At 39.1% G+C, this 14,937-nt stretch overlaps 1 protein-coding gene and 1 pseudogene across 17 annotated transcripts in view; one reads left to right on the forward strand and one right to left on the reverse strand.

The window, feature by feature from the left end:
• ICA1 (islet cell autoantigen 1) overlaps window positions 1-14,937 on the forward strand; it is a 141,111-nt gene that overhangs the window by 94,219 nt on the left and 31,955 nt on the right. For all 17 annotated transcript variants that reach the window (XM_032304241.1, XM_032304242.1, XM_032304243.1 and 14 more), the window contains 2 exons: window positions 5,870-5,995; window positions 7,112-7,210. In XM_032304241.1, the coding sequence (XP_032160132.1) occupies window positions 5,870-5,995; window positions 7,112-7,210 (225 nt within the window). The remainder of the gene's footprint in view (window positions 1-5,869; window positions 5,996-7,111; window positions 7,211-14,937) is intronic.
• Window positions 3,620-3,737, reverse strand: LOC116569717 (annotated as a pseudogene).

Raw genomic sequence — 14,937 nt, forward strand, 5'->3', positions numbered from 1 at the left:
AAATTGCTCCTCTCACCAATAGCTAAGTGTATGATGCAATCAAGTGATACAGTAAAGTGATTCAAGAAGGTGTTTAGTTCTCTTACTCTCAAGAGGTCTTGGTTCATTGGCCAGAAAAAAAGATCTTTTAACAAAACCAAATATCTGACCTTTTGTTCTCCAAGTGACTTCAGATGGGCTAGACTTTCTCTTGTGGCATCTTATAACCAAAAGCCAAAAGAAATAATTGGTATATTCTCTGATCTTAAAATTTTTCTCTGGATGTAGGATCACTGCCTCAGAGGAAAATATGGTGAATAAATCCGTTTTAATGAGGGAGGAGTATTGAGAGCTGGTTGGGAAAGAAACCAAGAATTTTGATGTGGTGTGAGTTATCTGTGAGAAGTTGATATGAGTAGAAACATCTGGTGGAAAAGCAAGTAAGATGATGATACTGGATTTGGAGTGGTTAGATCCATAGGAGTCATCCTCCATACGCTCAACATCTAATCCCTCACTAGGTCCTGCCTGTTTCATCCCCTAATTATCTCTGGAATCAGAGCACTTTTTTTTCTGTATATTAGTATCACTACCCAACTCTAAAGTCACTGTCATCTCTCCTCTTGACTCCATCCTACATCCTACACTCATCTCCTTCCTCCAATCCATCTTCATACTATAATGAGTGGACTTTTTAAACTGAAAATAAAATTCTGTCTCTCCCATGCTTAAAGGCCTCCATTGTCTTTCTGCCACTTTTAGGATAAAAATAAAATCCTAAGCATATGCCTCCAAGGACTCTGCTCTAGGATGTGCCCAGCCCACCACTCTTGCCTCATTTCCTACCATCCTTCTGCTACACTGCTTTCAGGGATCTACATTATTGCCCTTACCCCAGAGCCTTTGCATATACTCCTTCCTCTGCTGGCATATTCTTGCATAATTAATCATGTTCAGTCCTGAATAGAATTTGAGCACTGCTTTCTTGGAGAATGTTCTCTTGGTCAGATACCTTAGTAAATCATTCTTGTGGGGCAGTATGGCTTTCCTTCCTTCAGTTTGATATTATGCCCTCACTGATGTGAAAACCCCCACTGGACTGTCAGCTCCATGAGGGCAGAGACCACCTCTGTTTTACTCACTACTACCAGCATGTAGAATGTACTTGGTGAATCATTTCCTCAGAAATGATTAGATGGATGGATGGTGGGAGGCAGAGCCATTTCCTGGAAGAAAATGTAAAAGTAAGAGTAGGAATGTAGTTTTGCTTTATTTTTTTTTAAATGAAAGAAAACAGACACAAAAAAATTTAAAAACCACTCTCAGATCATTTGGTTGTGGAGTAGTATGAAGACCGTTCCCAATGGATGGGGCAGTCAGATTGAAATAAGAGGATAAATAGCTTTGAGTTCACCGTACGTAGTTCAAGTTGGGGCTAAGAGGTAGAATTTCAGGTTAGGAGAAATAAGTACAGAGAAATGCCCTGTAGTTTTGGCACTGAAGACATTGCTCCCTTCTCTGGTAAATTGAATTTCTGCAGCCTGGGGAAGGCAGGACTCACACGAAAGGGAGTTTAATATGCGTGATCATTTCCTAGAGCTTAGAGAATAAGAGGAGAAAGGTGGGGCAACAAATAAAACTAAGAAATAGACAAAGGGTACATTTATTTGAAGATATTTTTAAAGAACCTTGAGACCCACAGGAGTTCCTCAAGATGTTTATGTAATTGAATATAATTTATCTGGGATTGAAAGAATAATAATCAAAACATTTTTACTTAAGTGCATCTGGAGGCATGTGAAATTAGACTCTGGATGGTGGCCTGTGATTAACTGTGTCCTCAGTGCTTTGTCCTCAGGCTGCAGACTGGAAATGTGTTTTAGAGAGTAGACATGGAACACAAAATATTAAATGAACTTTACTATATTCGAAATGCCCAACAGTGTAACATCCTCCTTGTTTGGCAGGGAAAGGACTCAACATTTGGAAACTCAGCAGTGCATTAAGTATTTTAATAATCATTGTTGACACACAAAACATATGGCCTTTCAGAACTTATTGGGTCAAGTGTTGAAGTCTTCTTCTAGGTTTCTAAAATTACTTTACAAAATTTAAACAAAATAAGGCACATTTCAAAGTATATTAATTCACAAGCTTTATGTTATAGGCAACTGAAGTAAGTTTTCTTATAGGATGAAAGAATATCTACGTAAAGGAAAAAACAAAATCTACAGCCCCCCAAATTAATTTACATTTAATTAGAAGATCTCGAGCCTCCCCATTAGCAGGCCAGTCTTGTGGATATCTTGTATTTATTGTTTTTACTCCTATTCATGCTCAGATATTCCCCCCCATCTCAGAAGCCTTTATTGTTCACCTGTTTATCATTTATATCAATTATCTGTGGCCACAGAATGCTGTGAAATAAGCAACTCTAACATTCAGTATCTATTTTTAATTAACACATAATGTATTATTTGCCCTAGGGGTCCAGGTCTGTGAATCATCAGGCTTACACACTTCACAGCACTCACCATAGCACATACTCTCCCCAATGTCCATAACCCAGTCACCCTATCCCTACCCCCCCACCCAGCAACCCTCAGTTTGTTTCGTGAGATTGAGTCTCTTATGGTTTGTCTCCCTCCTGATCCCATCTTAACATTCAATATCTTAAGACAATAAGCATTTCTTATCACTCACTAGTCTGTGGGTTAGCAGAGCAATTCTGGTTTCTGCTAGGCTCACTCCTGAGTATGTGGTCAGCTACGGGATAGGAAGGGCTTCTGCTCATTATGGGTGGCCTTCCTCACATGTCTGCGGGTCAGCTGGCCAAAGGCTAATCTGTTGGGACAACTGGGCTCCCCTCCTTGTGTCTCTTGCATGCACAAGACTCTCATAGCCCTCCAGCTGGTCAGCCCAGGCATATTCTCAGGATGGCCTGGGCATGTTCTCATGACCATCTCATAGAAGCAAGAAAGTGGAAACATGCTAGCTTTTCTTCCATGCTTCCAGTTTCATCACATTTGTTAACATCTCACTGGCCAAAGCAAGTCACATGTCAAGCCCCGAGTCAGCACAGTGGGAGGAGCCTACAAAGTTAAAGGGCAAAGGGTGGGAATACTGGGAGGCCAGTATTAGGGGCTTTAATGACATCAACCTACCCTCGTGCCCTACACCACCCCCAGCTTTAATCAGTCCCTTCACTGTACTACCTCTGTTCTGCAGTCTTAGTTTTATTGTATTTTTCCCATTGTATTATAATATAGTTGCTAATCCGTCTGTCTTCTCTAGAAGACTAGAGGGTCTTTATTCCTAAGTGCATTCATGCATAAGTATTTACTGACCCATTGCTTCATTCATTCATTCACTCATTCATTATTAGTTAATTTATTTACTGACCAATACTTATTCCTTTATAGAGGCCCCAGTGCCTAATAGTAATGCTGACACCATAATAAGTGCTCACCAAATATGTGCTGAATGAATGCATATGTGAAAGTTCATACCCATATTCATCTTCCCCTTCAGAAGAAAAGGGTGGAGACAGATGCCTCTCAGGATCCCAGCTGAGGAAGTCTTCCTGGTTTGAGCAACTGGTGAACCGTTGGGGGCTTGCAGTGAGGATCTCAAATGCTTTGAGACATTTTTTTCTTCACACTTTCCCATGTCTTCCCTCTAGAACTTGGGTTTTCAATTAGCAATAACCAAGCCTCAGGTAAACCTCATTGGCTATGATACTGCCATTGCACAAAGCTGGACCTTGGGTCTTCTTTTTTGTGTCTCCTTAGTCCTCTCAAAGGAAGACAGAAAATCACTACTTTTAACTAATTCTAAATTCATTTTATAGTCTGTGCTCCCAAGCATCTTTGCCTCTAGTTTCTCCACTTTACAGTGGGAAATGGTCGAGCTCTGGGATTTATTTAAGCTTATGGTGTGTAGTAAGTTTGGGAGCACCTAGATGGCTTCTATGCTCTGATTTTCCTGGCCATGTAGACCAGAAATTCAGAGGAATTCTAAGGAAATGTTTTATATAGCTACAGATACAAGACCTTATTCATATAGGATATTAATCCTACCAAAATGGTGTTAAATGCATTGGCTCATTGTTTTCCAATTCTATAGAATTGGGTTTCTGGGTAGAACATAATTTTGAGCTTCTTGATTTTCCAGTGACCAGTGTAGGTTTCTTGAGAGGCAGAATAGTATGGCTTTGGAGTTAGGCAGGCTAATCTAGAATGGCAGCCTTGCTCATTAGTTACTTCCACAGATGAATCCTCTTACCCTCAGCAGTCAGAGATGGTAATAACAGAGGCTAAAAAAGAATGACTGGCATGTGGTGAGTGAATTGTATTAATTATTCAGTTGTATCAATTATATTAATTGTGAATTGTATCTATTGTTAAATTGCTTCAATTGTTAAATTGCTACAAATGGTAACAACTATATCATTTGTCACTATTATTATATAATGCCCCATAATCTTGTAAACTGAATATTAGTAGTATTATCAGTTTTATATCATATAAAAACTATTTTATATCAAATAATCTTCATGTTTATTTTTATTACAAAAATAAAATCTTTTCTAAAACAACTTTAAAGGTTATACTTAAAATGGTACTTGGGCATTTTACCTTTTGAAATGCCCTGGAAAATTTCTTCATTCAGTCACCAAATATATATTCAGCACCTGCTCTGTACCAGGTCACCAGGTGCCGATCATGCAATGGTGATCAAGGTGGACATCATCCTTGCCTCCTGGTAAAGAACTATCACTAATGAGTCAACATTATTCCTTGCAGTTACCTACCTGATAACTACATCTGCATGAATTGTCTGAGGTAAAATGGTATTTGGCTGGCTTTCCCTGGTTGAAATACAGTGTGGTAATGCTTCAGATTGGAGGAAGGAGAAATTGTGACTTTACCCTTTTTAATATAGCTATATTATTTTTAAGAGCTATTTTTAAAAGATGTATTTATTTTAGAGAGAGCGTGCACAAGCATGATGGGGGAAGGGAGGAAGGAAGGGAGAGGGACAAGCAGACTGCACTGAACATGGAGCCCAATGAGGGGCTCGATCCCACAACCCTGAGACCATGACCTGAAATGGAATCGAGAGTCCAAAGCTTAACTGACTGGGCCACCCAGGCGCCCCTTAAAATCTTCCATTTTATTATCAAATAATGTATAGAATTGACATTTTTGAATCTTTTACTGACCTCACTCCATTTTGAACTATTGCATGGCTGAGGGGTGGCGGGGAGAATTGTTTGTGTACATACTCAGTAATAAAAAGTTGAAAGTTGACCAGCTTTTTAGGCTGTGTTACATTTCTCTTATGTGGTATCCTCAGTTGGATCTTGGAACAGGAAAGACATCAGTGGAAAAGCTTGTCAAATCTGAATAAAAGTCTGTTGTTTAGATAATAGGAGTGTGTCAGTGTTGCTTTCTTATTTTTAACAAATGTACCGTGTTATGTAAGATGCTAGCATTAGTGAAGCTGTTTGAAGAATATATGGAAAGTCAGCTTCAAAGAAATATAGGGAAACAACAATAGGGTGAAGGTTATTCCCTTGCCACCGTGCATGTTTCCAGACTTCTGCCCACTGCGGTCACTTAGTGAATGCTCTGAGAAGAGAGGAATTTTAACTTTCGACTGACAAAAATAGGATGGCAAATCTACTGTAATATCATCCTTTGCAGAGCTGTTGTTTAAGTCCTTTGGTGGTAAAGAACAGATGTTGTAGGATCCTCTCACTTGCCTGAAATTTTTGAAGGTGTTTTCTTGTATGAGAGAGAGAAGCCCACTATGGGTCTTCCCTCACTGGCAAATTTTAACCACTTACAAGTCTAAGTGGCTCAAAAGCCCCCTTTTACTTTCGTAGGTACAAACACAAGTACGCCTTGCCAAAAAAAGCTTTGACAAGTTGAAGATGGATGTATGTCAGAAAGTGGATCTTCTTGGAGCAAGCCGATGCAATCTGTTGTCTCATATGCTAGCAACGTACCAGGTAAAAAACAAAAACAAAAACAAAAAAAAAAGTGATGTTGGTTACAACAAACCAAGAATGTTATGAGGTTTAGGGGGACAGAAAGATGGTGTTGGAGCTAAAAGTATGGTTTCGGCATTATGAAGTTCTGAATGTCTTGCCCCCAATTTACTTTCCACACTTCTCCCTTCTATTAGACCTACAGTGTGCTCAAACTGAGTATTAGCTCTTTCCTGTGCACACACTGCGCTTTCTCACTTTCCTGCACTTACTTAGGTGGTTCCGTCTGCCTGAGTGCTTTTCCCTTCCATTGTACATTTCCATAGTCCCCTCTGTTTGATGTTATCATTCTGAAAAAATTCAGAGGAGGCTTCAGAAAGCCTCCTCTGAATTAACTCTATCAGAAAGCCTCCTCTGAATTAACTCCATGTGTGGCTTCTATTTCCTGTGGCACCATCACTTACTCATGAGGTTGTCATAATTCAAGGAACTATTAATTTTTGTCTCCTTTTAGCTTGAGTTCCATTATGATTGTTCTCATATCCAACAACAGGGCTATTGGGTACCAACTGAGTATGGGAGGCTAGATCCTGGGTGTTGTAGGGAATGTAAAAAGAAATAAGACCAAATTCCCTGTCCTCAAGGAATTTAAAGTTTCAGAAGAAAATTAGAGGTAGGGATATATAGTCTGACTATATTGTTTCTGTATTTTAAGGAAAAAGCCGGTGTGAGTGCTAAGTGAAATAAGTTCTACACAATCCAGTTAGGGTTTGAAGAGGGACAAATTGAATCAGTGGAGGGATCACAAAAGCAGATTGGTCATGATCCCTGAGTTTTGGGGGATGAATCACACAGGACAAGTAAAAAAAAAAAAAAAAAAAAAAAAACCAGAACAATGTCCCTAAATGGTGGAGCATTATTAGCCATGGGAGGCAGTCCTGGGGGACCTGGGAAGCATTTAGTTTGGCTGAAATACAAGGTATAAGAAGGGGCATAATAGAAAACAAGGCTGCAGAGATGAGCTGGAATCCTGTTTGGGAGGGCCTCAAAAGCCACAGATGGGCACCCTTCTCCAGAAGCCTATGGCTTAGAACTGGGTGTTTGAAACATTAATAACTGTACTGTCTTTCCTTACAGACCACTCTGCTTCATTTTTGGGAGAAAACTTCTCATACTATGGCAGCCATCCACGAGAGCTTCAAAGGTTACCAGCCATATGAATTCACTACACTAAAGGTATGAAAGCTAGAGAGGCCATTAGAAAATCTTATGAAAAGTAATATTTTGTTTACATCACAGAGAGTGTTCATGGCAGCCATCATCATTATTGCAACAGACTCCCAATGTCAAAGAAGAAACCATGCCCCCAGTATAGTCTTTTACTGCATCCGTATTCATCACAGCAATACAAAAACACAGCTGGAACCTTGGGGTACATATTACTGGAAGGTCAATTGTGGGAACTGGTCCTGCTTCTTTAAATGACTTATATTGGGCTCTCTGCTCAGCAGGAAGCTGGCTCCCCCCACCCCCGCCCCGTGCCTGCCTCTCTGCCTACTTGTGATCTCTCTCTCTCTGTGTCAAATAAATAAATTTTTTAAAAAAATCTTTAAATGACTTATATGATGCTGTTAAAAGGAAATTTATACAAGTCTATTACTTTTTAATTATTAAATTCACATATGTTCACTTGGAAAAGGTATTTTCCTTTCCTCTGTTACTTCTGACAAATGTCATTTTATTCTGTATCAGCTAATGCAGAATTAGATTTTTCCCATAGGACTACTGGAATATTTTCCAGTTGAAAAAGCAATGTTAAACTCAGTGATTTCTCAGCTCAAAGGGGATATAAGCAAAATATCTGATTCTTAGGATTGCAGCTGAATGTGGAATCATTTTCATTCCTGAGGGAGAATGCATGTCAAGAAGAAAGTGACTTGGGTTCCCAAAGGATTTTGAGAATGAGAGAAAACTAAGTACTTTGTTGCTAGATCATATTTTTGGGGAAAAAAGACCAGGAAAGAACTTGTTAAAGATTACCTTGAAATTACCTTCCTTCTAATTTTTCAGGCAATTTGTAAATAAATCATCACCTTGCTTGAGAAAGCATTAAAAAGGTTTTATTTGTTTGTTTTTGCTTTTTGGTTGCTTTTTGTTTGTTTGCTTGCTCAAAACATCTCTCTGATTTTGAGATGTTTATAATGTCACTGCATCTATAAACTACTAAGACAGAAATTTTAAGACCCTGGCCCTTTAAATGAAAGTCCCAAGAGGAACCCAAACTAGTTCACTCACCTTGAGATGCACCTGCCCTAACTCCAGGCAGGACATCTGGCCAGTGAGGTTTGTTCTTCATAATCCTCCTGTCAGCTGGTCATTTGCTCATTTATTGGCACTTGCTGACATGCTGCATGGTAACTAGATTCAGAATGTGCCCCTTTTTGCTGTCAGCTGGACTGTAAGCACTTGAAGGGAGGGACCTTTTCTTTCTTACATATCCTCCTTTGTCAAGCCAAATGTTCTGTATCCAGTGAACGCAAAGCCTTTCTTTTCCCATCAGCAATATTACCATTGTTGGTAGGACTGTATTCCTTTACCATAATTTAGTACCACTTTCAGCACCTTAGGAAGCAGCTATCCTGACCAAGCCAGGTTGATTAAAATGACTCTTCACATCTTATACAGGCCTGAACAGAATCCCGTCACTCTTTGATAAGGCAGAGAGTTTTAAGTTTTAGGGTGGGTATTTGCATTCAGATTTTATTTTATAATAAATACAATTTCAAAATTTGTCTTTTGAAAGACAACTGTACGTAACTCAAATAGCTAGGAGGAAGATGGCTTGACACCTTCTGCAAATACGATTTAAAAGAAGTTCAGGTTTGAGTTAATTGCATATAAAGTACAGTATGAAATTGAAGTTGTGCCACAAGCATGGAAGAATCCTTATGTGTCTCCCTGGCCTCCTGTGCCGAGGAAAATATGGCTCTTTAATTGTTGCCATGATATTTATCCTGCAGAGAGGATCAAGCTGATTATGTTAGAGGATTTCTGGGCAGAGCAGTTAGTGAAAGTTCCATGGCAATGGTTCAGGACATAATTACAAATATTTTGGGCACATGACTATCCATTGCCTTTTACATCCCCAGAGTCTTCCTTAAATTATGGTTTAAATAACAGTTTATGGTTTAATTGTAATATAAACTCAGTAGAAATAATATATCTGTTAAAGTATAATATAATTATAGTAATATTAAGAATGTTAAGTGTCCAGTAATCAACCAACTAGACTAGGCTGTTATTACTTTTCTAGAATGCTAGTCATCTAGGCTTTTCAATGATGTTATATTAGAATCACAAGCTAGTCACTAATTATTTTCTTTATATGGACCTAAACCTATATAATAGAATCCTGTTATCACACAGCTCATTATTGCATACATAGAGACGTATTACATATCATATTGTGTGTCATGAAACACAAAAATGAAAACCACTAATACTTTATCTATTGCCATCAAGCATGAAGATATTAAATGACCTAGCAACCTTTTGCACTAATATTTTTTAAACATGCCTTGTTTTTAAGAGATTTTGATTTGAGAGTCATTTTCAATATATGTCATTTTCTTCTGAATGACACTATACATATATTGACAATGGATATTTTGAAATTTAGATGTTTCACAATTTATTTGTTCTCTGGATTTACCTAAGCAAATCATCCCCAAAATGCTTCTGTGACTCTGGCTGGAAAGAAAACATTGTCTTTGGAGAGGTTGGCCAAGCTCTGTTAATGAAAAGCAACCCATTTGTTTTCTTTGCTGCAGGGTGTATTCTGAGTGTTGGTAATTGTGCCACTGCAGCTGGATTTCCTGACTGTTAGTTTTATGCTTGATGAAGGATGATAATTAATGTGTTAAACACTAGATGTTTGGAGGGAAGAGTCTTTTGCTGCAGAATTACAGGGATATAACTCATGCCCCAGAAGTTTAAAGTTTTATTTCTAATGAAGCTTTCTGTAGAAAATGTGTCATTCTTTCCCAAAATAATTTTATTGTAAAAATGAATTGAGTCTCCACCTCTTACAACTTGAAAAATACCCAAGTGACTGTGTTGACATTTTGCGAATATTTTGTGGTAATGTTTTATGTGACTGCTGTTGCTTTTTTACTCAGGCTTGAGGTAGTTCTATAAATTGTACCTTTATTGACATAATCCTTCATCATTTAAGTTTTATGATTAATAGATTTTTGTAGCATCTTAACTTTATGGGAAATTTAGCATTGAAATTTAATATTACAAATTTTTTAATATTACCATTTTTTTATCTGAATGCAGCAAAGCTCAAATTTAAAGTGGAGAGAACCATCTTTTTAAAGTGGTTCCTAATAAAAGAAGCAATGTTCTAATCTCGTATTTTCAAACAGTAAAATATTTTCATTAAAATGCTATTAAACATAGGTATTTTGCACGGGTTATTATTAATATGTTAATTTTAGACTGATTCCACATCATCTGAGAATGACTTTCACATGATAGAAATAGTCATGGAGATAGGAATGGAATATTTCTAGCCATATCTCAAAAGTACTGTCACTTTTTTAAAGAAGTAATTTAGACTATGAGTTTAAAGCATTTTTTTTTTTTGAAAGCTAAATGAAATGCTGTCTGGAGGAAAACAGTGCCCTGTCTTAAATTACCAGCCCTCAGATGTGGTCATGTTTACCTCATCCTTCTATGATGCCGTTTACTTACACACTTCCCCAGAGATCCAAAACAGGCTTCAGAGAAAGCAAAACAAAAACAAAAAAGCAAAAGCAAAAGCAAAAAGAAAAGAAACCCCTCCAGAGTGGAGTTGGCTTTTCCCTGAAAAATCTAAAGTACTGTTTGTATCAGTGCTCTTTTCTCCCCAATTATGTGGGTTGAGTTACTTGTCTTTCTTGAGAAGTGAGCCCTGGGGGCCCTTTGAAGAAATGGACACACCCACTGGGAGCTGCCTGAGGGGAAGGCACGTCCTCCTGTGTTTTTTTTAAAAGAGATCAGAGCGCCTATATATAATGAAAACAGCCAGTAGTAAAATGGATTTCTGTGATGTGCCCCCATTCTAGTATTTTTAGCAGGAAAGATAGGTAGGTGTTTGACTCTGGATGCAAGATAAAGCAAAGTACTTAAGGTCAGAAGCCCTGCAGACAGCCAGACCTGGCTTAAACTTTGACTCATCACTTGCCAGCTCTGTGGCCATGCTGGTGGCACCAGTGGTCCCACAGTGGCCCCACGGAGGGATGGGTTTATCAAGAATTCTGTAGTGGATCCAGAAGATAGCCATTGCCAGTGTCGATACAGATAGAGAGTTTTGTTGAGGTTGCCAGGTTCTGTAGCCTAGTATAAGTTACTTTCTTACTTCTGTTTTCACCCTGGATGATTAGTTTTGCAGTGAATTTCATAGGCAAGGCTGTGAATGGCAGTGGGAGAGGAGTCACAGACCTCGCTCAGGGTAACCTATTCCCTTCCTGACTGCCACCAATGCTTTGGCAGCCCCATTTTCAAAACTGTGCTTTGGCCCAGCAGGCCCAGGTCTGGGCTGAGAAAATTCCCCCAAGGATAGAAGAGGGCAGGGCAGGCCTGCAAGCAAGAAAGGCAGGGAGGCTTCCCACCCTGCAACAGGGCTAATTCTTAAAAAATGCACTTTGGCTTTGCAACTGGCTTTTGCCCTGTGCCAGGATTTTAACTAAGGAAACCCGAATTTGAAAACCTAACTGTTGTTCAAAAATAACCACTGAAACAGATGTGCCAATGTTCCCTCTCCTCTCTCTTGGGGTCTAGGACTTAGCACTGTTATAAGGAGCATCATTCTGGAGACCAAAATGCTTTTAGTTTTCACAATTCAAAAACATCCGTCTCTAAATTTTGTTTTTCTCCAATTTGTATGCTTAACAGCCTTCTTCCACCCACCTCCACATTTCTCAGTTAATCACTTGAACATTTACCGACAAGCCACACTGCTCTGTAGTTACTTGCTTTGAAAATAAAGCCATAATAGTTTTTATGAAAATTGGGTAAATATCTCTGCAATGCTATTTTAGTTGCCAGTCCCAACATGGCAATTATTCATGGCGAGCATCCAGAATATCCTTGTAGACTTTCAAGTTTTCTCAGTGTCATTACTTTACACAGCATTTAGCAGAATGTTTTTCCCGCTAAGCTGCTCCAGGCCAGATCACTGCAAAACTGAGATGCATCCAAGTCTATGGGAGAGGATGGGGTAGGGGGGCTGACCATGACCATGGCCACCACTGACGTCTGAGGGGGGCGAGCCAGAATGTGGCTGATCATCAGTTCATCCATCCCTTGTGATGATGGCCTTGGTTCTTCCAGGCAGCTGGGAGCTCAGGCTCTCCCCGTAACGGTAAGGTTCCTCTCCATCCTCCACTTCTTCTCATTCCATTACTTTTACTCGAGTGGAAAGGAAAAATATTATCATTATGTGGGTAGTGACTTAATGCCAGAGACTCTGCTAAACGTGAGGTGAAGTAACGTCTCAGAGAATTTGTCCTGGTATGCGTGACTCTAATGTGCCAAGGTTGGATAATATAATTAATGATACTGCTAGGTTCAGCACGAACATATAGAAAGTACATGTATTTTATCCTCAAATAACCTTGAGAAGTTGGGTCTACTTGGGTAACCCCCACACACCATGTTTCAAATGAAGAGACCGAAGCTCAGAAAGGTCTAGACATCTGCCCAAGACCACATGCCCAGCATGCGATAGTCTGGGAACAGGGGTGCTCATGCCTTTCCCACTCTGAGACATGTCATTTCTTCTAGGGGGGGTGCTTCCAGCTGAGAGACAAGGAGGGCAGGAGAAGGCACAAGTGCCACCTTTAAAAAAGTCCAGTTGTAAACTTTCATTTGAAAGGTTTGCACATAGGTGAAAAACACTATCTGTATGTCAGTCCCTCAGATACCTAGGAACCTAGGACCCTTCTTTTAGAGTTTGGAATGGAGTCTCCTTGATCTCCTTGGGCACTTCCTACGAAGGAGTTCAGTTCTTGGCTCGGCTATTCGATACTATTTCTTAACTAGTTGTAGAATTTTGAAGACCTGAAATCAAATATTGCTTCTGCCTCTTCATGGTTGAATGACCTTAAGCAAGTTACTTCACCTGAGTCTCCATTTCGTATCAGGAAACCAGGAACTGTGAGATGTGTAAACATGGAGTGCAGTACCTAACACAAGAGGAGACCTAAAGACATCTAATTCCTTTTAGGCCTTTAAAAATTGTTGATAAGAAAGCACAGTTTGATTGCTCACTATGAACTTGATACTGTGCAGAAGTATTTTCTCCGTTAATCCTCAGCATTCCAAGGAAGGTATACTTGTCACTAACTCCATTGTTCTAAAGGGTGAACAGAAGCCCCCAAGGGGTGAAGAATCTTTTCCATGTTACAGCACTACTTGATCTATTTTCCTAGTGCATCTCTTTCCAGGACACCATGATGCCTTCCCAGTAACAATTTTCCATCGTATTTTAAAGAACAAGATAATATATCTTATTTATGATTGTGTTTATTTTTCTCTAATCTTTTGTTCTACAGTACAATTCAAGAGTACCTTCTGGTCCTAGATTAGCAATGCTCCTTGCATAGTATCTTTATAGATACATAACTGTGTGGGTGGGGAGGTCGGGGACATGCTAAATGGCCATGAATTGTGTGTGTCATACACATCATCACGGCCTCTGCTTTTTATTCCTCATGTGCTACCAATTATATAAACACAAACATACACAAACCCAACTGACTTCACCATCTTTTAACCATGCCTCGCTATTTTCAGCACTTCCATTTCCTTTTATAGACAATCATTTGGCACCTTCATATGCATATAACATAATTAATGGAAAGTAGCCTAAGAAAATTAAATGTCGTAATTAAAGATTAGAAAAAATGTTACTTGATCGTCAAAGCTAAACTTAAACTTAGGTCATTGTATTAGGGTTGGCTGCTAGCCTTTTGTCTGTAAAATTTGTTTTGCTGAGTAGTTTTGCTTTCATTCAGATGAATGTTGCTGTTGCTTGTATTTTCCTAATACAGGAAGTAGTAACTCCCATTATTATATTAAGCTGTTTCCTTTCTAAGACACTTTTGCAAGCTCCGTCTGCGCATTTCCTCTGTCACGCTGATCTTATATATTGTGTGTGTGCTTCCTGAAACCATTTAAGCATTGATGGAAACTATTAGCATGTCAGTGCAGCCTTAAACAGAGAAAGGTTACTTAGTCTAAAGACATTCTTTCCTCTGTTCAAAACCTTTCAGTCTTATATGATGCTGTATTGTTGCTAATATGTAGTGATTTTCACAAGCAGTTTTAATGAAGAACCTGGTGGGTTTGGGATTTAGAAACAGTATTTTGACGTTTTGTTTCTGGACGTGAATTTGAATGTGGCTGCCATCAGCCACTGATTCAAAATAGTTCCATCTGATGCCTGTCCTGTCTGTGCAGTCAGCCGGGCCTCTTAGGTTCATTTTGCCTGAGCAGGTGTTCGTGTCACACAGAAAATGCTGTCACCCCTGCCTTTGGCAGATGCTGTAGGGTTAAGTGTTTTCAGCTGAGTTGTGGACTTTAAAATACTATGAAGAATTCACCTCCACCATGACCCCCACTTGGACGTTTTCTCCAAACTTTGGAGAAAGCACTGGTTCACCATGTAGAATATCCTGTATCAGACAGTCACACCCAGGAACGATTGTTGAAAGAGAAAAGTAGACATGATTTATCTTCTATGGTGATTCTAAGTGCCTCTAAATTTATTATCTGTATCATTTGACATCTTTGTAAGAAACAAATTTCATATATATTGTGAGTTTTTTTCCCCCTTACTGAATAGAGGAATATTCAGTTTGATCTAAAACTCTTTCTTGCTTCAAAAGACGCCACTTGAAAATGTCCTAAAATTG

The sequence above is a fragment of the Mustela erminea genome, chromosome 11 (assembly GCF_009829155.1).
Source record: "Mustela erminea isolate mMusErm1 chromosome 11, mMusErm1.Pri, whole genome shotgun sequence".
In the NCBI taxonomy this organism is placed as follows: domain Eukaryota; kingdom Metazoa; phylum Chordata; class Mammalia; order Carnivora; family Mustelidae; genus Mustela; species Mustela erminea.